This window comes from Cnephaeus nilssonii, assembly GCF_951640355.1.
Source record: "Cnephaeus nilssonii genome assembly, chromosome: 2".
NCBI classification, from domain to species: domain Eukaryota; kingdom Metazoa; phylum Chordata; class Mammalia; order Chiroptera; family Vespertilionidae; genus Cnephaeus; species Cnephaeus nilssonii.
Genome location: NC_137073.1, coordinates 41,800,825 through 41,824,783, shown reverse-complemented (window position 1 = coordinate 41,824,783; position 23,959 = coordinate 41,800,825). Strand labels below are relative to the sequence as shown.

At 42.0% G+C, this 23,959-nt stretch overlaps 1 protein-coding gene across 1 annotated transcript in view; it reads left to right on the top strand.

The window, feature by feature from the left end:
* PRDM6 (PR/SET domain 6) overlaps positions 1-20,488 on the top strand; it is a 155,219-nt gene extending 134,731 nt beyond the window's left edge. Inside the window, exon 8 of the mRNA XM_079783852.1 lies at positions 20,370-20,488. Within this exon, the coding sequence (XP_079639978.1) occupies positions 20,370-20,460 (91 nt within the window). The 3' untranslated portion in view covers positions 20,461-20,488. The remainder of the gene's footprint in view (positions 1-20,369) is intronic.
* The last annotated feature ends 3,471 nt before the right edge of the window (positions 20,489-23,959 follow it).

Sequence of the window (23,959 nt, the reverse complement as noted above, 5' to 3'; positions counted from 1 at the left end):
CAGATACCTGTTTGGGAAGGAAAAAGATAACAAAGAAAATGCGAGGACGAAAAAGAAATTAACCACTATTTCAAAGTACTCTGGGGCCCCATGTGCAAATCTGCTTGCATCACGTATCTACTTGATTGCTTCCTGTTGCCCTTGGGATCAAGTTCAAAAGTCTCTTATGGTTTTGGGGACTTTGAATGATGTCATCTCTGCTGACCTCTACAGCTCCTCTCATACCCTCTCCCCTCTGTCTCAGACATTCTCAACAGTCTGCAGACAACCAGGCCTGGGGTCTTTAAATGCACTGGTCCTGGGCCTGGAATGCTCTTTCCCTACCCTCTCCCCATCTAGCTCACTGCTAGCAAGTTCCAGGTCTGGATTAAAATATGCATTCATTGGGGGGCTGCCCTGGCCCCCACAAGGTGTGATCCTCTTCTTCTGGGATCTCACAGTAGCACCTGTACCTCTCCTTCCTCACCTGTCATGCAGAAAGCAACACATTGTAGGCTTGTTCAATGTCTGTGAGTTCCTTAAGAGTGCTGATGGGGCCGATGGTACTGCTGCTGGTGTTGCTGGTGCTGCTGGTGCTGGTGCTGATGCTGCTGGTGCTGATGGTACTGATGGTGCTGCTGGTGCTGCTGGTGCTGCTGGTGCTGGTGCTGATGGTGCTGATGGTGCTTCTGGTGCTGATGGTGCTGCTGGTGCTGCTGGTGTTGATGGTGTTGATGGTGCTGCTGGTGCTGGTGCTGCTGGTGTTGATGGTGTTGATGGTGCTGCTGGTGCTGGTGCTGCTGGTGCTGCTGGTGCTGGTGCTGCTGGTGCTCATGGTGCTCATGGTGCTGGTGGTATGAGGCCTACTACTTGATACCACTTTCTCGGTGCCTCAGATAGGCCCCTGAGTATCATCTTGCTGTTAGGTAATGTGGTGCACAGAAAGGCTGGAGTGATTGTGTGTGGGAGGGGAGGGTGGAAGAGAGAGACAGATTTTCTATTCTGGCTTATCTGTGCCCTCATTTTTCCCCATGGAGCTATAAATAAGGATTTGCTTTTAAACCCAGCTCATGGAGGAAGCATTTTACAGACACTGTTGTATTCATCCTTACTACAGATTTGCTTTCCATTCAGAATAGTCTCAAGTTAATTCTTGGACATCTTCCTACAAATGTTCCCCCTGCCTGGTTTCTGTGGGAGCAGAGGGGAGGAGGGGAAGAGGAGGGCGACTGCATTTTTGTTCACAGAAACAAGGCTCTGGGAGGGAGGACAGTGACGCTCAACTATTTTTAGGGAATGTCTATTTGTTTTTAACACATTGGGGGCTTGTTTTAAATATCTACACTATTTGCAAAAAAGAAAGGAAAGAAACAGGAAATGAAAAAGTCAGCAGACAGAAGGAGGATCAGATAAAGTTCCAAAGGCCTCCAACATCAATATTTTTTTTAAGAGGGGGAAAAAGCGAACTTTTTTTTTTTTTTGAAAAAACCTGATTTTATTAACTGATGATAGTTTTATGACAATTGTGTGATCTGGTCTATAATTTCTAGTCATTCTTGAATTTGTCCCTCTGGAATCTCGGTTACAGTTGCTCAGGAAGTAAATCTCAGCAGCATGATTTCTGCAGCCAGCTGACACCCAGGGCCCCTGGCGCCGCTCTGTTCACATGGCCCCGCAGATGTGAGATGTGTGCACGCAGACATTCCCATACCCCGGTGTCACACCCTCTCAGGGAACTGTATAGCACAATGGTGCACAATCAAAATAAAATTACTCAGGGCCCACCACATAAATAATATTCTGATACCACCAAGAGAAGTTGTCTCTCCCCGCCTCCCCTTCAAGTCTTTAATGAGTTCTCTCCTTTACACGAGACACTGAATTAAAACCTAGATATTTCTAAAACAGAATATTGGAATCCTGAACTTGAAAAAGAACAGTGCAGTCATATTAATATGTGATTTTCCTAAAAGTAGGGACAGTTTGGAGAGAGAAGCCTCTGAAATTGTGAAGTTATACATTGTAACCTTGAGATCATTTTTTCTCTTATGGCACAGGAGGGAGTGCTCTCTATAGCAGGGATAATGATTCTGCTTAAATAAAGTAATTAGGGACTTTAAACAGCTTTGTAATAAGATGAAAAACACATCAGTATTTTATTCTCGCTTCTGAAAAATTTATCCAATAAAAATTAATCCTAAAGATGGAGGAAGCTTTATGCACAAACATGTCCAATGCCATTTTTTTAAAAGAGGAAAACCATCTAATGCCTTTAAGTAAATTATTTGCAATACTTTGCCTTTTAAAATAAAATGTGCAAAGAATTAATGAAGGCCTGGAAAGTTGTCATGTAATGTTAAGCCATAATGTGAAAATCTGAATACAGATTGCAAACATCCAAACCCAATAACCACCATGAGTAGAGAACAGCAGACACAAACTTACTAACATTGTAACTTGTTGCTCTTTGGGTGTGTGAATTATGGGTGTGTTTTTTAATAATAATTTCCTATAGTAAGTCTGCAATGTTCACAGTGAAGGAAAAACTTGATTTAATCTTTTCTTTCACTCATCCAGTGTGGGCGGGCACTTGACTATTAAAGTAATTAAATGATTTTTTTAAATGATTGATTTTTGACTACTCACCTGCCATAAACTATTACGTAGTTAACTAGTTAAAGAGTATAAAGTTAATATTATAAACATGATGAGAGACCCACTTCTGTTCCTGCTGTCCCAGATAAAATGATCCATATGCATTTATTTCTCAAAGAAAAATGTTATTGGTGGTTAAAATTTTGGGTAGCAGGTGTGAATTGCACATTCATTGATGGAGAACTTCCTGTCTGGGTTTTAATGTATAGATTGAAGAAACAAGTTCAGCCAGAATAATTATTTTTTTTAAATCGTAACAATAATAGCAATAAATCCCCAAATGTTACTTGTTTTTAACCAGATAATTTCCAAGCAGTTTCTGTACAGCTCCTCATTGAATGTCACAAAAGCTTTAGAATTGTTTCAGTTTTCTAGGCGGACAGATGAAATCACAATATACAACTTACCAGGCTTCCAGAGGAATTTCATTTATAATAACACTATCCAATTTTTTCTAAATAACATGCGTAACTGTAATCCAAACGTGCTGTTACCACATGATAGAAGCAGAACATGTTTGGTTGGAATAAGTGCCCACATTAAAAAAGGAATCGTGAGTCATGCTGAAGACTGCAGACTTACGGCAAAATCAGGGAGAATCTCGAGTAACTCACCCGAGAATGAGTCCTTCCTGAACTTGGCTGCTCACATGGCAGAGGCCTCATTTTATGTAGCTGAAATGTTTTCTTTCAAACTTGGCTGGTTTCTTATGTGAGGTTGTGAAAGCCTTTGGACTAAGGCATCATTTGCCTTTTTCTTAAGAAAAGGGGAGAGATAATAATAGCTTCCTTTTGGTGGAAACATGCATCTATGATTGTGTGCTTTCTTCTGAGATCACCATGGGCAGAGGAAATTGTAGGATATAACTAAATAGGAATTTGGTGCAGAGCGGATATTTCCTCCCCCTCCACGATGACCCTTGCTTAAGGTCATCCTTTTCCTTGATGATTGTGGCAGTGTGGAGTGCAGGGCAGTCAGGTGCCTCCTGAGGGTGTGACCCCAAATCAATGGGCAGAGTACAGGGGGCATAACCTGTGGTAGGGACGGCTCGAGAGAGAAGCATCCCGGAGCAGGCTAGACACATCAGTGTGTAAAGCGGATCTCTCCGAGAAACTCTGAGAAGCAACTGTCTCTGATGTGTGACGGCGTGCTCTCCAACTAAAGGCAGGGGCTGGGCTGTATCGCCCCTTGAGGTCCCTCCAAACGTCCTGAGGCTGACGCAGGCTTCTTTTCCTGTCAGTGCCACTGCCAAACCCCAGAGGCCTCTCGGTCGACTCCCAGGACGGGAGAAAATGGCCACACGTGTTCCATAGCGTGCGACCATACCTTGTTTTGGGTCATCTGACTGACTTAGAGCGGCAGGGATGGCTGGATGGTTTTGAATTTCCAAACAATCCCCAAAGTCTTTGTTCATCTGGCACTGCTGCAGGCTGGGTTGTGGCCATGCTTTTAGTTGTTGTTCCTGAGCTCCTGGGGTGGAGTGTCTCCCAAATGAAACAGAAGGAGAAGCAGGAGCAGCAGGATGAAGGCGAGCAGGGGTGACTCCTGGCCCTGCAAGGAATGCACCCCAATTCTGCCTCCAACATACAGATCTGAGGGTTTTGAAGTGGATGAAATGGGCCCTGTGTGAGAAAGAGTCGCTCCACATCCTGACCCATGGAGTCATCATTCCCCTCAACTATTCCAGTGCCCACCCCAAAGTGTGCAGTGCCTCCCTGCCCTGGTCTTTGCCCATCAGAGACCCAATTCAACTTCAAGACCTGATTCAGATGCCCTCTTCCCCTTGAGGCCTTCTTTGGTCCCCACAAGTCAGAATGAGGTGTTGTCTTCCAGGTGCTCATTTGCATGTCCTGTGTTATGTACCAAGACGTGTGTTGCAGTGTTATACCTGCTGGCCTCTATTGCAATCCAGGGTGCCTGGGCGTGCCTCTGTAAGCTTCCGGACTGGAGAGGCAATGTGACATCCCCTTGGTAACCTGTGGGACTCACTGGATCTTGTGGAAGGGAAATGACTGGGCTTGTGGAGATTCTGGTGTAAGGGCTGACTTAGCACAGGACTTTTTAATGAATTTCCCCCAAAATGGTCCTTTTAAGTGAGCTTGGGTTTAGCTGCCTCTAAATGACAGCCTAGAGCCTGGGAAGCAGATGAGTGAACCACTGGCTGGGAAAAAAGCCGGGCCCTGTGGTGCGAATGGATGCTTTTAGGGTTATGCCTCACCAGTGCGCCCGCCGGCTATGAAACATTTCCTGTTTGATTGTAAGCTCCCAAAGGCTGTGCACTGTGACTGCTCTACTTACATAGCCCAGTGCCCCCAGCATAGGGCTGTTTAATCCTTTGCACTCGCTTGCTTTTTTCTCGATTCCTTTATTCTACTCGGGATTCAATTTTTTAAATACCCCAGATTTTACAAAGCGCGGCAGTAGAATAAAAAACTGGAGTTTCTTTTCATACAAACTTATTTATTTGGATTTTTTTATATTTCAACTTATTGATACATTCAAAGAGTAATTTTAATCTCAACATCTGAGTGCAAAAGGTTAATAAATACTGTTTAATGATGATCACTCTCGCAGCACGAGTGTATGGGCCAGGCCCCAGGATGCAGAGTGCCGGCTGTGACCCCAGACACAGCACACAGGCGGCCCATAGCACATAATGTTTGCTGGACTCTTCTTTGGGTCGTGCAACTCTGCATCAGATTTTGAGGAAACTAACAGAAAAGTAGAGCTTACAGTCCTCTCCCTTAAACCTACTATGGTCTAATAGAAAGCTCAATCCCAGAATTTGCAGAAAAACACACCAGAGTTGAAGAAATATGTTTCGGCAGGAAGGATTTTAATAAAAATTACAGACATCCACGTGACCCATCACTATGACCCTGTAGGGCCCCTATCCTTGTTACCTCATGATGTAGGACAGTGTTTGAAGAACTGACCGTGAAAAGTCACTTGTGAATGTGTCTTTAAGCTTATTTGTAGGAAAGAACAGCATCTGGAAAGAAGTATCATTTTTTAAAAATATATATTTTATTGATTTTTTACAGAGAGGAAAGGAGAGAGATAGAGAGTTAGAAACATTGATGAGAGAGAAACATCGATCAGCTGCCTCCTGCACACACCCCCTCCCCCCCCCCCCCCCACTGGGGATGTGCCTGCAACCAAGGTACATGCCCTTGACCGGAATCGAACCTGGAACCTTTCAGTTCACAGGCCCACACTCCATCCACTGAGCCAAACCGGTTAGGCGGAAGTATCATTTTTGTGGATTCAATTCTTTCACCAAAAAGAAAATAAAAAGCTCAGTTACAGAAGCTTCTATGTTTCTGCTAAAAGGATCTCCATAAAAATCTTGTAAGTTCTGTTTTGAAAAGAAAACTCACAGGAATAAAGAGAAGACTTCTTGTGCTCATAACGGCCATGTCATCCTATCTGCCTGGCTGTCTGGGACCGGTAGAAACAGGATTTCTCTCTGTCGGCTCATCCCAGATGAGTCCCCTCCAAAAGAGAGCCAAGCACAGGATTTTCTGTGACTTCTTCCCTGACCTTACACCGTACAACGTTATTCCAGGTCCTTCATGTTTTATTCAGAATCTCTGGGAACATTGGTTAACTTGGCCGGTAGGAATACAAGAACTTTTCTAACACATCTCCCCCATTTCCTGGTCAGAATATGCTTTCTTGTGCTTCCAAAAATGCTCTCATGCCCCGTTTGCTGTCAGTAAGCCTCCCAGCCCAGCCCTGCACTGGGGTGCTGCTTCATATTCGTGAGCTCATTTTATCCTCACAGTAAAACCTCTGAACTCCCTTTCTCTTGGAGCGTTTCCCAGCCTGAGGTCTGAGTGGTGTCGGAGATCCATTTCCTCCCTCTACAGATGTTGAAAAAGTCCTTTCTCAGCCTCCTGTGCAGCTGGGATGCGGACAGGTGGTGCAGGCTCCATCCATCGCATGTACCTGTTCTGGAGCTGGACCGGAGAACTCAGGACAGAGAGGCAGGGACTGCCTGGACCGTGTCCCGGTCAAGAGAGCCACAGCCAGGTCCCAACAGCAGAAGCTGTTCTAGTGCCACAGCCAGCGAGCTCTGGGGTGAGCAGTGGCATCTCCTTGGACCAGTTTAAGGCATGACTTTGGATATGGCTCCTGGCTCTGCAGCCTGGGGCATCTCTGATGACTCAACACCCGGAACACAATCCCTTTCTGCTCACATTAGCCAGAGTTGGTGTCTGTTGCTGAAACTCAGAACCTTGTTGAGACATGGGTCCTATTATTAACCCTGCTTACAGATATTAATACTGAGATTAGAGATGTTAACTTTCCCAAGGTCTAACAGCTAAAAGATGCAAACAGTGTGTTGACCTTGAGTCCGCCACAGAGTGCCCTGGGGTACTCGGTGCCCCTGTGAGACTCCTCAGGCCTCCCAGTATTGCAAGAGAGCGCAGGGCACTAGGACAGGTGCCCTCAATGCACTCGGGACCTTGCGCTGTAGAGAAAATGAATCAACATTTTTGAGGCTCTTAATGTACTTGGTCCACTTAAATCTCTATTAGCACCTTGAAGGGTAGGCATTCTTCTCACCATTTGACCAGGAAACCAAGACTAAGTGACAGGCTGTTTCTTGCCCAAGGCCGTACACTCAGTCCCAGGTGATCCCAGGACTGAGCCCTTTCCTCTCTGTGACCTGTTCACGAGTCCTAGATCCTTCCTCGCCTATAACTTACGGCCCTTTTCACCTACCTGCTTAATCTCACATAATAATGTGAGAAATAAGGATGTAATCATTGAAGGTATTTTTCGCCAGAGATAGTTTCTTTTATCCTGATTTAATATTTTTGATCCATAATTCAAGCCATTTGTTGAGATTGTCCCATTTCCAAGTGGAAAGATTTTCTATCTTACAAAAATTAGTTTTCTGTGTTGGGTGTGAAATAAGATTCCAATTATATGCGTTTTCCCCGTGTAAGAAGCCAATTGTCCAGTGCCATTGAATGAAGAACCTGCTCTTCCCCACTAATGTGAAAAGCCACTTGTGTCAGACACCACGTTCCCATGGGAGTTACATGCCTGTCTCTGGATAGTTAAAGCTATCCATTTTATCCCCCAAATTTTATATTTATATTTTCTTTTTTGTTCAGTTCTCAATGTTTCATAATTTTTGTTTGATTTTGGCTATGAATTATTTAGCGTTTCTGAAACTTTTCAAACGTCTGAATTTGCAGTTTGTTTACATTCGTTATTGAAACTTCCAAACATCAGAATTTGTTATTGTTTAAGCCACCTTTTGATTTCCCACTGTATTACACAGAGGTCTGACGGTGGTCTCTGGGACATGGGGCTGCTCTGTCCATTACAGCTGTCATTAGTGCTGTGTGGCTAATGAGCTCTTGAAACAGGGCTGGTTCAAATTGAGAAGTGCTGTGTTCCTAAGTCTTAGTTTGAAAAAGAAATAGTATTTCGGTTGTTAGATAAAATAAGATATATCATTATAATTAATTTCACCTGCTTCTTTCCACACTTTCAAATGTGGCTGCTAGAAACACAAATTACCTACATGGTTCACGCTCTCTTTCTATTGGACGGCACTGGTCATGGTTGTTTGGTATTTTAGACACTTGCTTTGTGGCTTAGTGTTTGGCCAATTTTCGTAAAAAAAAGGTGTACTTGAAAGGAATGCCGAGTATTGGTGGTTACAGGGCTCTCTACATGCTCATTAGATCAAGCTTGTTAATTGAATTGTTGTCTATCCAGTGGTCGGCAAACTCGTTAGTCAACAGAGCCAAATATTAACAGTACAACGATTGAAATTTCTTTTGAGAGCCAAATTTTTTAAACTTAAACTTCTTCTAACGCCACTTCTTCAAAATAGACTCGCTCAGGCCGTGGTATTTTGTGGAAGAGCCACACTCAAGGGGCCAAAGAGCCGCATGTGGCTCGCGAGCCGCAGTTTGCCGACCACAGGACTCTATCCTATATCTTCCTAATTTTTTACTTTCTTTGTCTATCAGATTCTAAGAGAAGTGTGCTAAAATTCACATACTGGAGCCTGGCCAGTTGCTCAGTGGTTATAGCATCGGCCTGCTGATTGAATGGTTGGGGGTTCGATTTCAGCATGTACCTAGTTGCATGTTCCCCAGCCCCATACAGGAGGCAACCAATCGATGTGTCTCTGTCACGTCAATATTTCTCTCTCTCTCTCTCTCTCTCCCTCTCTCTCTCTCTCTCTCTCTCTCTCTCTCTCTCTCTCTCTCTCTCTCCATCTCCTCCCTCCCTTCCACTCTCTCTAGAAATCAGTGGGAAAGATATCCTCAGGTGAGGATAAAAAACAAAACCCACATACTGGAAGTATGCATTAATTAATTTCATCTTGCAGTTCTGTCTCTTTTGTCTCATATATTTTGAGACTGTATGGTTATCCGTGCATATGCTATGTTTTTAGTCTGAGGGTTGTTGTATCTTTGGGTGATTTTTTTCTTCTACCTTTGTATATATTTCTGTTCTTTCAGAGGTTATTAAAAATGTTAACTAGTAATGGTAACATGAGTGTTTCTCCTAACTTAACATGAAAATGGGAAACATCAAGCCCACTGAAGCTATAGTCAGAACCTCCTATGACATAGGATACAATTTAAAGTAAACAAAGAATTCCCTACTACAAACAATCCAACACGTGTAGTTCCCTAAAACAAACATTCATGGTTTCAAGGTTACAAATCATCAGTCCTTGGAGATACTAAAAGAAACTTTAACACAGGAAAGTTCTTTGCATTTCTTAGAAACGGAGTGAGGATAATTAGTTTTATAATCTTATTTATCTAAATGAAGACTAATGGCTAACCTGGGACTCTGCATTCTTGAAAGTTTTATGGGAGCTGTCTTCTCAGTCTCCTGATGTTCTTCATTAACTGCTACTGAAACACGTGCCCTCTAGTTTTGAACTATAATTGTAACAAATGTTCTATTAAAATTATTCAGGGCTTATAATAATTTAGTTCCATGCCCCCATCTTTTCTATTCCATATTACTAGAACTTTTATGTATGCTGGACTTTTGCTTTCTATTCGGCATGCTTCTTAAACTTAACTTTGTATTTTCTATATTTCTTTTTTAAGCTGTTTGTGCTATTTTCTAATCTCCCAAATCTGTCTCCTAATTCATTAATGCTTTCTTTATAAGTGGCTAATCTGCTCTTTTTTTTTAAAATATATTTTTATTGATTTTTTACAGAGAGGAAGGGAGAGGGATACAGAGCTAGAAACATCGATGAGGGAGAAACATCGACCAGCTGCCTCCTGCACACCCCCCACCGGGGATGTGCCCGCAACCAAGGTACATGCCCTTGACCGGAATCGAACCTGGGACCTTTCAGTCCGCAGGCCGACGCTCTATCCACTGAGCCAAACCGGTTTTGGCTATAAGTGGCTAATCTGCTCTTAATGCAGCCATTAAATTTTTAAGTTCAGTACCTCCAATGAAAGAAGTTTTATTTGATTTTGTTCAAAATCTTTTAGTTAATTTCACTGTATCCTTATATTTAATTATGATTTCTGTTCCTTTATTTCTTTAACCATTTTAGATATATTTCTCTTATAGTTCTGTTAACATCAACAAGCTCTAATTATCCTATTAGTTATGTCTGCTGACTCTCACTTATTGTGGATTATTTCCTCATTGCTTTGTAATTCTTTAGGAGAGACTCCTCATTAGTAGGGATTTTTTAAAGGGAATCCAGTGTACCCTAGATTATGGTTATGGGAGTGTCTTTATAAAGCAGTTTACTTCTGTTGGGTGCCCTTAGACCAGTTTTTACATTAAATTTTCATACTGATATTCCAGAATGCAGGGTGATAAAAGTTCAGACTCAACATTTGCAAGTCACCTAGGCTTCAGGTCTCTTTGCCTTTTAGTGGGAGACATTTGAGTTTTCTAAACCTTTTTTTGCTAGGAAAAGCATTTAAGAAAAATAGAGAGACAGTTCTCTTAGAGGTCCCAGTTTTATAATAGGTTCTCACTAATTGTTCTTCAACTCATGTAGATGAATATGTAGACTTTAAAAACTCATCCTAGCCCATCCAGTATGGCTCAGTGGTTGAGTGTTGACCAGGAGTGGTTGAGTTATGGTTCAATTCCCAATCAGGGCACATGCCCAGGGTTTGAGGCTCAGTCCCCAGTGTGGGGCGTTCAGGAGGCAGCTGATCAATGATTCTCTCATCATTGATGTTTCTATCTCTCTCTCACTCTCTTCCTCTCTGAAATCAATAAAAATATTTTTTAAAATAAAATACAAGTCATCCTAGCAGTTAGAGTCTACAACTAAATATAATATTTTTCCTGGTCACCATGGTATCAGTTCAAGCACAGTAGGCTAGTATCTGTTTGGCATGAAAGGAAATTCCCATATGAAGTAGATGGAAAGAGTTGGCATCTATCAATGTTCCTACTAAGACTAGGTTTTTACTCTAATGATTGGGATTATTTATGGGCCCTACAACAGGGAATAATATACATTTCATAATTGAGCTGTGATTTGAATCTAAGGATACATAGGAAAGAATTCATGTATCTTGAGGCTTGGTTGAAGAGTCTTCTTTGTGTCTTGAACATGATCTGACAGCAGAGAGCCTATGATGATGGGGAAACCTCAGTGTTTGCAAAGATCTAACATCCTATATAATAAAAGCCTAGGTGGCATCATGCAACATCATCACGAGATGGCCGCCCCCACGTTGTCACAAGATGGCCACCACAAGATGGTTGTCACAAGATGGCTGGCAGGGGAGGGCAGTTGGGGGCAACCAGGTCAGCAGGGGAGGGCAGTTAGGGGCGATTGGGCCAGCAGGGGAGGGCAGTTGGAGGCAACAGGGCCTGCAGGGGAAGACAGTTAGGGGTGACCAGGCCAGTAGGGGAGGGCAGTTAGGGGCAACCAGGCCTGCAGGGGAGGGCAGCTGGGGGCTACCAGGCCTGCAGGGGAGGGCAGTTGGGGACGAGATCAGGCCAGCAGGGGAGGGCAGTTGGGTGCAACCAGGCCAGCAGGGGATGGCAGTTAGGGGCAACCAGGCCAGCAGGGCAGGGCAATTGGGGGCCATCAGGCTGGCAGGGGAGGGCAGTTGGGGGCGATCGGACTGGCAGGGGAGGGCAGTTGGGGGTGATCAGGCAAGCAAGGGATGGCAGTTAGAGGCGACCAGGCCAGCAGGGGAGGGCAGCTGGGGGTGATCAGGTCGGCAGGGGAGGGCTTTTGAGGGCAATCAGGACAGCAGGAGAGAGCAGGGGAGGACAGTTGGGGGCAATTGGGCCAGCAGGGGAGCGATTAGGGGGCGATCAGGCAGGCAGGCAGGCGAATGGTTAGGAGCCAGCAGTCCCACATTGTGAGAGAGATGTTTGACTGCATGTGTTTCTGACATCTCCCAAGGGAGAGGGTGCAGGCCGGGCTGAAGGACAACCCCCCCCCAACCCCCATGCGTGAATTTCGTGCACTGGGCCTCTAATTATATATATATATATATATGGCTAATATGCTAAGTGTCCGACTGTCCAACCAGTCTCTCTGACGTGCACTGACCACCAGGGGGCAGATGCTCAACGCAGGAGCTGCCGTGATGCTCACAGAGAAATGGCACCATGGACCTGGCGCTCACAAAGCAACACTCGGCTCCCCCCAAGTGGGATACAGGCCCTGCCACCACCCTGGAGCAACAGCCCACCAAATCACAGCCAAAGCTGCCAAGACCCCATGGCGCAAAATGTGGCCCACAGTCCAGTCCATCCTGGAAATGGTGGCTGTGGGCGCCAGGCAATGACATCATGTAGCAGCGCCCGGCTTCCTCTCCTTTGCAATTTATAGCCAGGTGCAAATATTTCACACTTTAACCAAATGTCTGTGAAGTGTTTTCCTGTGCCTCATCTCATTTGATCCTCACAGAAGTCCTGGAGTAGATAGGTAGGAGACTTGGTGGAATCCTATTTTCTTTTCATTAGCCGGAAAATGGAGATTTAGAAAGCTTAGAAACTTGACCCGACTGAAAAGAAGTAAGAAGTGGTGGACCTTGAAAATGACTTCATGTTTTCTCACTGCGCAGAATATAGTCAAACACTGCTGCAGTTAAATATTTTACCCTTTGTTCTCCTTGCATGATCTACAATAATCTGCTTCATGTTAATATTTACTGTTGTATTGCTGACAGTTACCTGAAAGATAAGTTGGGGTGATTTAGTGGGCTGGAAAAAGTGTAGCTATATTGGAATGCAGGTCTAATTAAGCAAATTTATTCTATATATATAAAAGGCTAAGTTGATTTTTGCTTGTGCAATACATATAAAGCTCTCTCTGGTGCCAATCGTACGCATGTGTTTCGATCTGTCATTGTCGATCGTGAATTTGGTTGACACTTATATTATAGAGAAAGGGCAAATAGCGATATTAAAATAACTCTTCTAATTAATTTCCTTCCAATGTGCACGAATCCGTGCACTTGAACACTAGTTGAACTATAATATTTTACTCAGTCTAGGGAAAGAACCACTTCACTCAATAACACCAAAACTGAGTTGTTCCCATCTTCCATTTTTTGAGATGTTAGAAGGTAGAACTTGAAGTTTCTTTTACATTCCCTTGCCATTTTTTTTTTCTAGCTCACATAGTCACTAAAGTTCTGAGTGGCTTGTACTAAGCTAAGTGTTTTGGTGTTTTTTTTTTTCCCTTTCTTCTTTAAGTCATAAATCTAATGTCTGAGTCTCACTAAACTACTGGTAGCAAATTGGGGAAAGAAAGAACCATTGGAAATCCCTCTCAAAAGTCACTGGACACACCATTCCCAAGTTTATATAGCTTTAGTATTCTATGATGAGATATTTTTTACTGAACATTGTTATTTTATCATGTATTTCAACATTATCTGTTCTCAGAAAATGAAAGAAAAAATGATTACTTGATTGAACTGTGTCCGTGTGACTCCTGCTGTTTGTTTCAAGGAGCATTACTGTTTCATTTGTTTAATAACATAGTCATGCCAGATACTAGGGCCATTAGCTTTCACTTTTCCTAGCTGCATGTAAGTACCCTTATTCTAATTATAACCGAGAGGTCATTCCTTAGGAATTACTAACCTTCAAAAGATATGAGATAATTATTCCCTAGAGAATCAAACAAATTTGTAAGACAAATACAGTTGAAATTTCAGACATCAATCTCTTTTTTACCATAGCCTGGGAACAAGGGAACTATGAAATATAATTTTACCCCAAGGTCCAACAAATGACTACATGAAAATGATTTCCCTCCTGCCAAAAAAGAAAAAAAAAAAAAAGAACACTTTATTTTGGTACATAGCCTAATACTTGTGCAGAGAGTGTTGTTTTGTTTAAATAATAAAAATTCCCTGAAGGAGAAAAATCATTCTCTTCCAAATGAAGAATTTTAAAAATAAATTCGGTATGTATTTTAGGAACCATTTGCTCTGTGTTCGTCAACAATTCTGACTTAGTGTTGAGTCAGTTCCGAATGTAACCAATAGCATATTGGACCAATCTTCTCACTTAGAGTAGCATTTGGCTTATTGGGTTGATCCAAGCTTCCCACTGAAACACAAGTGAAGATATTGAACGAGGTGAAACGCTTACCATTGCCAACAAGTGGAACTCACAGTCAACCCACAGACCAAATCGGAGAGGAATTTCCTTTAGATTCAAGACCAATTGTTCTAGATTTTAAAGTGAATAGCCCACCTTCCTGAACAGTGCTTGTGGAAAGAGGGAAAAAAAAAAAACAACAAAAAAAAACACCTCCCTTGGTACCAACTGCAAAATCTTGGAAACAACCCATTTATAGCAGTTTCCCAAACCAGTGCATCTAGACGCCTAATTCCTAAGGGATGCTCCTTCTAGAAGAGGGCACATGGTCAAAAGTTTGGGCACTTCTGCAAAATATATCTCCTTTTGGAGATTCAGAAAGTACATTAGCAATACGAAAGTTTGTGAGAGTTCTTACAGAATAAAAGAAATTAATTTAACCACACAGCCCACTCCCCCCGCCCCCCCCCCCCCCCCCCCCCCCCGTGTAATAAAACCTGTTAGCATCCTATAGCACCAGTCTCCCACAGAACATGCTTTGGGAATGCACCCGGGTATACAGGTATAGAGATAATGCTTTTCAAGTGCCAGAATATTATTTCCCTGTTCTATTCTCTCTTTTTATACCAAGTTTGAGATAAAAAGTCTTTTAAAATAACTGAATAAGTATCAGGGCTAAGAGAGATTGTGGTAGAGAAAAGCCTTATGAGTAGCGTAGACTAAAGTAAGGCTAATGCAGAATCTAATAAAAGTGAAGAACAGTAAATCATAGAAGGAGTGTAAAGGGTCATGTAGTCGACTATTCAGCAAATGCAATTTAAATGTAGATAATAAGGAAAATATTTGACTAAGCAAGCTAGACTAAAGTTCCTGTGGACAAGAAAGAATGGCCATGAAAATTCTAAAAATAAGTGTAATGAGGGAAATTAGTCTAATTAGTTTGGCCTCCTTGTGCAAAGACAACATGTTAAACAAGATAGTTTGGGCACATAAATAGATAGATTGCTCTCAGTGGAATAAAACAGAAGATCTAGGAGCTCTCAGACCAAAATAAATAAGGGAGTTCAGTCTATGGCAAAAGTTGCCTCTTGAATTAGTGGGAAGAAATAACATTAAACCCTAATATAGTCTCACTATGTGGTAGGCAGTGTCTAAGTTCTTCTCCTGGATTAAATCATATTATCCCCAAAGCCACCTTATGATGAAAATAATATTACTAACCTCAATTAATACTATACCTGAGGCCAATAAGAAAAGCAGAGTTTGAATTCAAACCCAAGCTACAGATCTTGTGCTTTAAAATCTTATACTCATCAAACGATTATATAAAAACTAGAGGCCCGGTGCACGAGATTTGTGCACTCAGGGGGTGGGGGTCCCTCAGCCTGGCCTGCACCCTCTCGCAGTCCGGGAGCCCTAGGGGGATGTCTGACTGGGGAGCAGGCCTAAGCCGTCAGTCAGACATCCTTAGCGCTGCCGCGGAGGCAAAGAGAAGCTCCCGACACCACCATTGCACTCGCCAGCCGTGAGCCCGGCTTCTAGCTGAGTGGCGCTCCCCCTGTGGGAGTGCACTGACCACCAGGGGGCAGCTCCTGTGTTGAACATCTGCCCCCTGGTGGTCAGTGTGCATCATAGCAACTGATCATTATTCCATTTGGTTGATTTGCATATTAGCCTTTTATTATATAGGACTAGAAGCCCGATGCATGAAGATTCGTGCTAGAATGGGCCTTCCTTTCCCTGGCTGCCAGCACTGCCTTTCCACTCTGGCCCAGACCCGGAGCCTCCTCTTTCCGCTCTGGCACTGCCTTCCCATGCTGACCAGAGGCCCTGAGAGACCAGGGGTGGGGCGGAATGCCCCGGTTGCTCAGCGCCTGTGTATGCAAATTAACCACCATCTTTGTTGGGTTGATTTGCATATCACTCCTGATTGGCTGGAGGGCATAGTGGAGGTACAGTCAATTTACATGTTTGTCTATTATTAGGTAAGATGCTTATCAAATAATTACTGTTAAGTAAGAAAAGCAGGACATAGCCTTGGAGATAGAGATAGGATGACCTCAAATTGTGTGTATTTCCATAATTGTGTATTACATGTTGTACATATATGTGAAAATAACCAGGCAGGAAAGTACTAATATGGATGGTAATCTGGAAATTACAGGTGAGCCTAATTTCTTAATTTGAAATTTGATATAGTTTTCTAATTTACAACAATGGCATTGCTTTTATGATTGGGAAAAGAGGAATATTAAGAAGTGGAGGTGCCCAGCCGGTGTGGCTCAGTGGTTGAGTGTTGACCTATGAACTAGGAGGTCATGGTTTGATTCCTGGTCAGGGCACATGCCTGGGTTGCAGGCTCGATCCCCAGTGTGGGGTGTGCAGGAGGCAACCAATCAATGGTTCTCTCTCATCATTGATGTTTCTCTCTCTCCCTCTCCCTTCTCGCTGAAATCAATAAAAATATATTTTTTTAAAAAGAAATGGGGGGATTTGAGGAGAGAAAATTTGGAGAGAAACAAGATATAGAGAGAATATAACCTTATTATGTAAGATATAGAATAATATTCTTAAAATAAATACATTTAGCTTATGGCTCACACTGCAAAATTGTTATTCATTTTTAGGATAAAATGTGAAACTTCCAAAAAGGCCCTTGGTTCCTCTTGGCTGCCACTAGTGACCCTTTGGAGAAAGACCGAGAAGCACTGGGTGACCGGAAATGGTGCAGTTGGATATCTAAGGTGTTAAAATAATTATGAAGAGTTCCACAACTCTTCCTGGCCAATGATACCAAGTTATTAAGATATCTAATGAAAGAATGATTACAGGCACCATGTTTCAGAAAACCCAGACTTTTTCGCTGCCAAACAAATTTATTCTGCAGGTTTATGGTGACTCCCACAATCCTTGGTGTCATTGAGGCCCAACCCTAACAGAGTTACAACAGATCATTCTCTCAGTCATAGAGCAAACTGTCAGGAGACACCTGAGATGGATATAAATTCACTTCTTTAAAAAAAAAAATACGTAGGGAAGGAGCAGTTGAATATGTGGACTCTGAGTTGCTGGTGGCCACGGTGATGTTGAACTGTGCCCCGCAGAGGCCTTCCCTGGCCCTGCCCACGCCAGCCCAGGCCGAGGCTGTGGCTCTGCCTCCTTCAGCCCCTTCAGTTCCCGCACTTAGGATGCTTGTTTTCATCTGTCTCGCCTCCCAGACTGCAAACTCCTTGAGAGCCTAAACCACAGTTTCTTATCCATATCCCATCTCTTAGTGCAGAGGAAATACTTAGTTGTGAGAATGAATTAAGGAATTAATGCCTTTTAGTTCCACACAAAATGGTCAGAAATGGTTCTCAGAAGACTGGCCAGGGCTGGGGACAAACTCAGAGGTCATAAAAATGATACCACCTTTCTCTAGACTCTTTTCATTCGAAAACCTTTTTATTTTCATACCTATTATCTCTCTTAAGCCTGTGGGGAAGGCAGGTATTATCACAAGCATTTTCTTAAGTTCAGAGAGATGAAGTGGCCTGTCCAAGGACATATAGCTAGGAAGTAAAAACAATGTTAAGAAGTGTCACTTATGGAACATTTTTTATGCTAGACACTGCTCTAAGCCAGCGATTTTCAGCCTTTTTCATCTCACGGCACACGTAAACTACTTACTAAAATTCTTCGGCACATCAAAAATATATTTTTTGCCAGTTTGACCAAAAAAGGTATAATTTTTATTCATTCACACCGACGGCTATTGTGTTAGCAGTTGTCATTTTTATTATTATTTTTTGACATTGTAAGGGGAAGAGTTCAGTCCCTCTGACTAAATAGTCAGGTATTTTATATTTTAAAAATTCTTGTGTCACACCAGTTAAAAATTGCTGCTCTAAGGAGGTTAATTACACTTAGTAATTGAAAACTCACAACTCAACGAGGTTTTTCCCCCATTTAAATTGCAAAGTAAAGGGAGAGGAAGAATGATTCAGCAACTTGCCCAAGGCCAGAGAAATGGGTTCCCAGGCTAACAGGCTTCTCTAGGCTTCCTCTAATTTACCTCAAAGTTGCACCATCCATGAATCTGGAATTTTCATCAGACTCTAAATCCAGGGCTGTTTCTACCAAAGTACATCGTTTTTCTCATCTGTGCCATCTTTACTGCTGTGCCATCATATGCGTATCGTACAGGTTGGGGTGAGTAAATTAGATAAATAGAAGTAAATATAACATGTATATAATATATGCATAGCTCATAGGTTTGGATAAGTTAATTAGCTAAATACATGTACAACACTAAGCAGAATACCTTTCACATAGTGAACACTCATAAATGTTGGCTTTGATTCTGGAGTGTTAGTCAGGGAGGAGATGAACTCTCCAGTAACTGTCCACTTGAGAAGAAAGTTGATAATCAATTTTTAAATTAGTAGTAATAATAAGACCCTTTCTCCCCATGGTGGGTTGCTGGATCAATAATAATTTGGAAGCAATTTGAAGCTTGTGTATAAATATATTATTCAATTGTGTCTTATATGCAATGCAAATATCTATACTGTGACTTCAGCCCATGTTCTTTTGCTCACTCTTCAGTAAAACCTGATAGACTGGTACTCTGCGTGCTGTTGGGGACCCTGCCCTCTCTTCCTACCTGGTCACAGAGCAGAAGGGAATGTGCAAGCTGGCCCTTTGCTTTAGGACCTGCTCCTAACCGAGACTGATCCTCTTCTCTAGCTCGTCTGTGCTTTGGCTATTTTCATGGCACAAGAAAACAATTTCCGGAGACCAAGACGTACAGAGCGACCTGGCAAGGAGTTTCACCTGTCTTAGTCCATCTTACATGCAATGTGCAGGGAGTGCTTAGTTATTGCCCACACTGCTTTTGGTCCTGGGGCAGAAAATGGTGAACTTTCCTAGACAGAGCCTGGTTCCCTGTTTGCGCGAAGACAGGAGGTGGGAGGTGCCTGATGCGTGCAGATGAATCCATGCTGCCCAGTTCTCACCGCAGCTCCAGAACCAATGGAGGGAGAGGGCCTGGACTCCTTTTTACATCATTCAGGGTCATCAGAGGGTTTCATCAGTGCTTTATGATGAAATCGATTTAGTACCTCCTGGGACTCGGTCCATTAGCACTTCGCTCAAATCCTCCCCCAGGAAATATTATTAGACCTTGAACCAAGGGACACGTCTCTCCGTATGGAGACAGTGAAACAGCCTCTCATTTTTCCATTGGTGTGAACCTGCAGATCCCTTTCGTGAAGGGATGCGCTCCTGCCAGGTCTCACTCAGGAACTATCGCCGCAGGTTGTATTCTCTGTCCCAAGAAGGAATTGCCTGGCATGTCTGGCACCAGGAGACTGTCAGGCCCCCAGGGGGGATTTTCCCGAAAATCCCCTATGTCAGCCTTTCTTTTTAAATAGCATTTCTCTGTGGGAATTATAGGTTCAGTCCCATGTCAGTAAATGGTCCCCTAATAGCCCTCCGTGGCAAAGTTATGACTTATCCCCAAAGAAAAATGCTGCCTTGTGAGCAAGTTTTATCGAGGCTAAGAGTCAAGTCATAAAACATCAGCCCTCACCCGGAATGCCTGTTTGCTAAAACACTATTTATTTTTACATAAATATTTGTCTTGTTTTTTGCTGGGGTATATTTGCTTGTGTATTCAAGCAGGCCATATACATAAATTAAACATGTCCAAAGTGTTATAATGGGAACATAGATTAGGAGCTGATTATTTTGGCTGCTGGTTATTCAAATATATTAAGCAGCTCCTTGCTTTATTTAAAGAATACATTCAAACACATTTCTCATCTTGAAAAAATCATGTAAAACTATAAGTATTAAATTAAAAGATGACAGACCACACAGCTTTTTACCATTTTGGCATTTTATGCTGTGAAATTAATTTTTATGCATATATGTTAGGTTTGGTCCTTATGAAATAAAGCAAAAATTAGTTCTCTGTTCATTTGCTATCACAAATTATTATGGTCAGTTACACAACCATGTAAATATGTACATTAAGTGCTTTAAAATAATTCATACTAAAATTATGGAAGGTCCATAAGTAGTCTTATATGATTATCTTAACTGTCCATCTATCTATCTACTTGCTAAATCATATGGTCTCAGAATCTCTGCGATTTTCCCCTAATACATGTTATAAAATTGTCTTCTCTTTACAGTAAAGAAAATAATAATGGTTGCTTCCTGACTTCATTGATAAAGCATGTGTGTTTCCCAACTCTAAATGTGCCTTCTAATTGCTTTGGGTGAAAATTTGAAGTTAGTTCTGCAAGTGAGCACAGAGGTGGAATGAGAGTCTCCGCTTCTCGCTTGATTTTTCCTTCGCAGTGTCTGCAGAGTGAACCGGTTTTTCTCAGGAACTCCTCCTATTGCTAAGGCCCCAAGGTAGATTATGGGGAAAACGCTATGTGTAAAAAGTAGATGGAAATAACCTACACTGTGCTTTCATAGGAAAGATGTAAGCCGTCTTGTCAAGAGGGTGTTTGCATATATTCATTCATTATGTTCTTTTTTTGTCAAGTGTTGATAAGAGGCTCATTACACTTAAGTTTGAGCTTGAACTTGGAATGTAGTATTTGAAAAGAAGGTGCTGAAAGCAGTTTTAAAACTTCTTTATGTCTCTGCTAAAAATAATTAAATGGAACAGAGGAAGAAAAGAAAAGCTGTCACCTTCGTGTCAAATCAGCTTACTGTGGGTTCTGACACAAAGTGGAAACCGGAAAGGAAGTGCTGTTGAGCCCTTGAGAGGGAAATACACTTGGTGTTGGTTCATTCTGCACCCTTCCTAAGGATGCTGACAGAAACTGCATGGGAGATTCTAATGACTGAACTTGAGCCGCAATTAGCTCTCGATGGGAAAGCCACGTGAAATCCACTTACACAAAAGGATCGGTAGATTACAGAAGATGGGGATTTGATATTTTTGGCCTGAAAAATAAAGTGAAAGCTTGATGACAAGAAACTATTTTACTGTTACTGTTTACTTCAAACTGGTTTAGAAAATAAAAAATGATGTTGTGCTTATTGAACAATAAGAACTTATCACAATTAGAAGCTAGAAAATAAAAGTCATCTGAAAATAAAAATTCTATCTAAGTAAGGTACTATACTTAAAAAAAGAGTACTATTCTGGGAAAGATAAAACGATAGGGGCAGACCCAGATGGGTGGGTGCCAGGGGTCGGGGTGGGGGAAGGCGTTGACTGCAAAAGGTGATGGAAATTGTGTCTCAATTGTGGTGGTGGTCGCTAACTCTGCATTTGTCAAAACCCATTGACCTGTACACCCCAGAGTCAGTGTTAGTGCATGGAAATTAGCAAAAAATTTAGTATTAAAAAATCACCTTATCACCTAAAGTAGTTTTAAGTTAATTTTAAGGTGCAGAAGTTCATCACTACTTTTTTTTTTTTTTTCCAATCTCTTGACATGATTTCTGATTTGAGGCCAGGGGAGGCAAAAAAGACAAGTCAGAGGAAAACTGTACCTCAAGGTTTGTGCAAGTTCTCCGTAGACCATTTTTAAAAAAATATTTTGAAGCAAGTTACAATATTTTAAAAGTAGGAAAAACAAACACCAGAATTGTCACACCCAAGAGTTAACAAATGTTTAACAATTTGTTGTTTTTGCATTGGGTTTTTCTATGTAAATAAAATAGAACTTTTTAAAGGTGATGCTCCCTTTATTCTCCTCCCTTAGCAAGTTCTGTTACCTTCAGAAACAATTTTGAAAAAGAATTATAGTAGACAAAGAAACGTGGGGACAATTATTGCTACTCTCTTCAGTAAATGGAATGAGTTAGTCACATTTATCTCATAATCATTGGGTACACATCTCCACAGTTGCTGCCCTTGGAAAGGCAGGTTAACACACATATTCTATATAATAAAAGCATAGTATGCAAATTGTCCCCTCAACTGGGAGTTCATCCGGGAGTTTGACCAGGGGGCAGGGCCAGTGGGGGGAAGGGAGTGAGGGCCCAGCCGGCAGCCGCTAGGGATTCTACCAGTGCATGAATTTCATGCACTGGGCCTCTAGTCAACATATAAAAGACACACAAACACATGGTGACTAGCTCATTACATGGAGCCAAGTATAAGCCTAGGAATGTTTCATGACTAGGCTGGATGGGATTGGTAAACTTGGACATCCATGACCAGCATCCAGTTTTTCCAACCTCCTCACCCACTTCCTCCAAGAATTCCCACAACAGACTCAGTTCAGTTCAGAGGGAAATAACAAGACACAACAGGTCTGTACTTAACAGGATTAATAAAGTTTTTAGCTCTAAAGTGCATCAAATCAAAGGGACCACAGAGAAAACAAATTTGGTGCTAATGCCGAACCTGCCATGTTAATTTAAAAGAAAATAACTGCAGATGGCTTTTCAAATTGCAAAAACTGCCTGAGCTGTCCAAATGTCGTCCCCACTCCCTTTCTACTGCATGCCTGTCTCTGACAAGAAAATTGCTCGTCTTAATCTGAAATAAAGCAATTACCAAACAGAGATGTGTCATATTTATAGTCTGCCCTCTGTTACAGGAATAACTTGCTTGCAGCATTGAGAAGTCACTCAAAATTGCTTTCTAAATGTTTTGTGGAATTATCAGAGCCCCAGAGTAGCATATTAGCCTAACTTGTTTAACATGACTCTATTTGTGTAAGTACCAGGTCATGGGACTACATGAGGCTGATGTCATCTTGCCAACAGCTACATTAGCTGCTAGCATCCCCCAAGACCATCAAGAACAAAAATTGTTTCTTCAAGTTCAAATTCTTTTATTTTATTTCTTGTTTTATTTATTTTTTGTTTTATTCCTTTTTTTTCAAGAAAAATGATCTTAAATATAAGAATGTTACATGCAATAAACATTAATATCTCAAGAAAATGATTTTAAATATAAGAATGTTACATGCAATAAACACCAATTATTCAAGAAAAATTATCTTAAATATAATAATATTTTATGCAATAAACATTAATATTTCAAGAAAAAAAGGATCCTATATAATAAAAGCATAATATGCTATGTGTCCAACCCATTGGTCAACCATTCAGTCGACCGCTTGACCAGTCGCTATGACATGCACTGACCACCAAGGGGCAGACACTTCGACCGGTAGGTTAGTTTGCTGCTGGGGTCCGGCTGATCAGGACTGGGCGAGAGGGCCGGACACACCCTGGAGCCCTCCCACGGTCCCTCCCCAGCTGGCTGGCCCCCATCAGCACCAATTGGGATTGGGCAAGATAGCCCCGATTGCTGGCCAGGCCGAAGGACCCCACACTTGCATGAATTCATGCACCAGGCCTCTAGTTTTAAGTATAATAATATTACCAAAACTGTACTAACATAGTATCAAATCACAAAACTTGTAGAAAATATCAAAAATCTGCAAATAGCAGGATTAGTTCTATTCTAAAATATTCCCCCCACCCCGGCTCTATTTTTGTTCATTAGTTTATGTTGTTCATTATATTCCACAAATGAGTGAGGTCATGTGATATTTTTCTTTCTCCGACTGGCTTATTTCGCTTAGCATGATGCTCTCCAGGTCCATTCATGCTGTTGCAAATGGTAAGAGTTCCTTCTTTTTTACAGCAGCTTAGTATTCCATTGTGTTTTCTAATCCACCCATCTGCTGATGGGCACTTAGGCTGTTTCCAAATCTTAGCTATTGCAAATTGTGCTGCTATGAACATAGGGGTGCATATATCCTTTTTGATTGGTGTTTCAGGCTTCTTAGGATATATT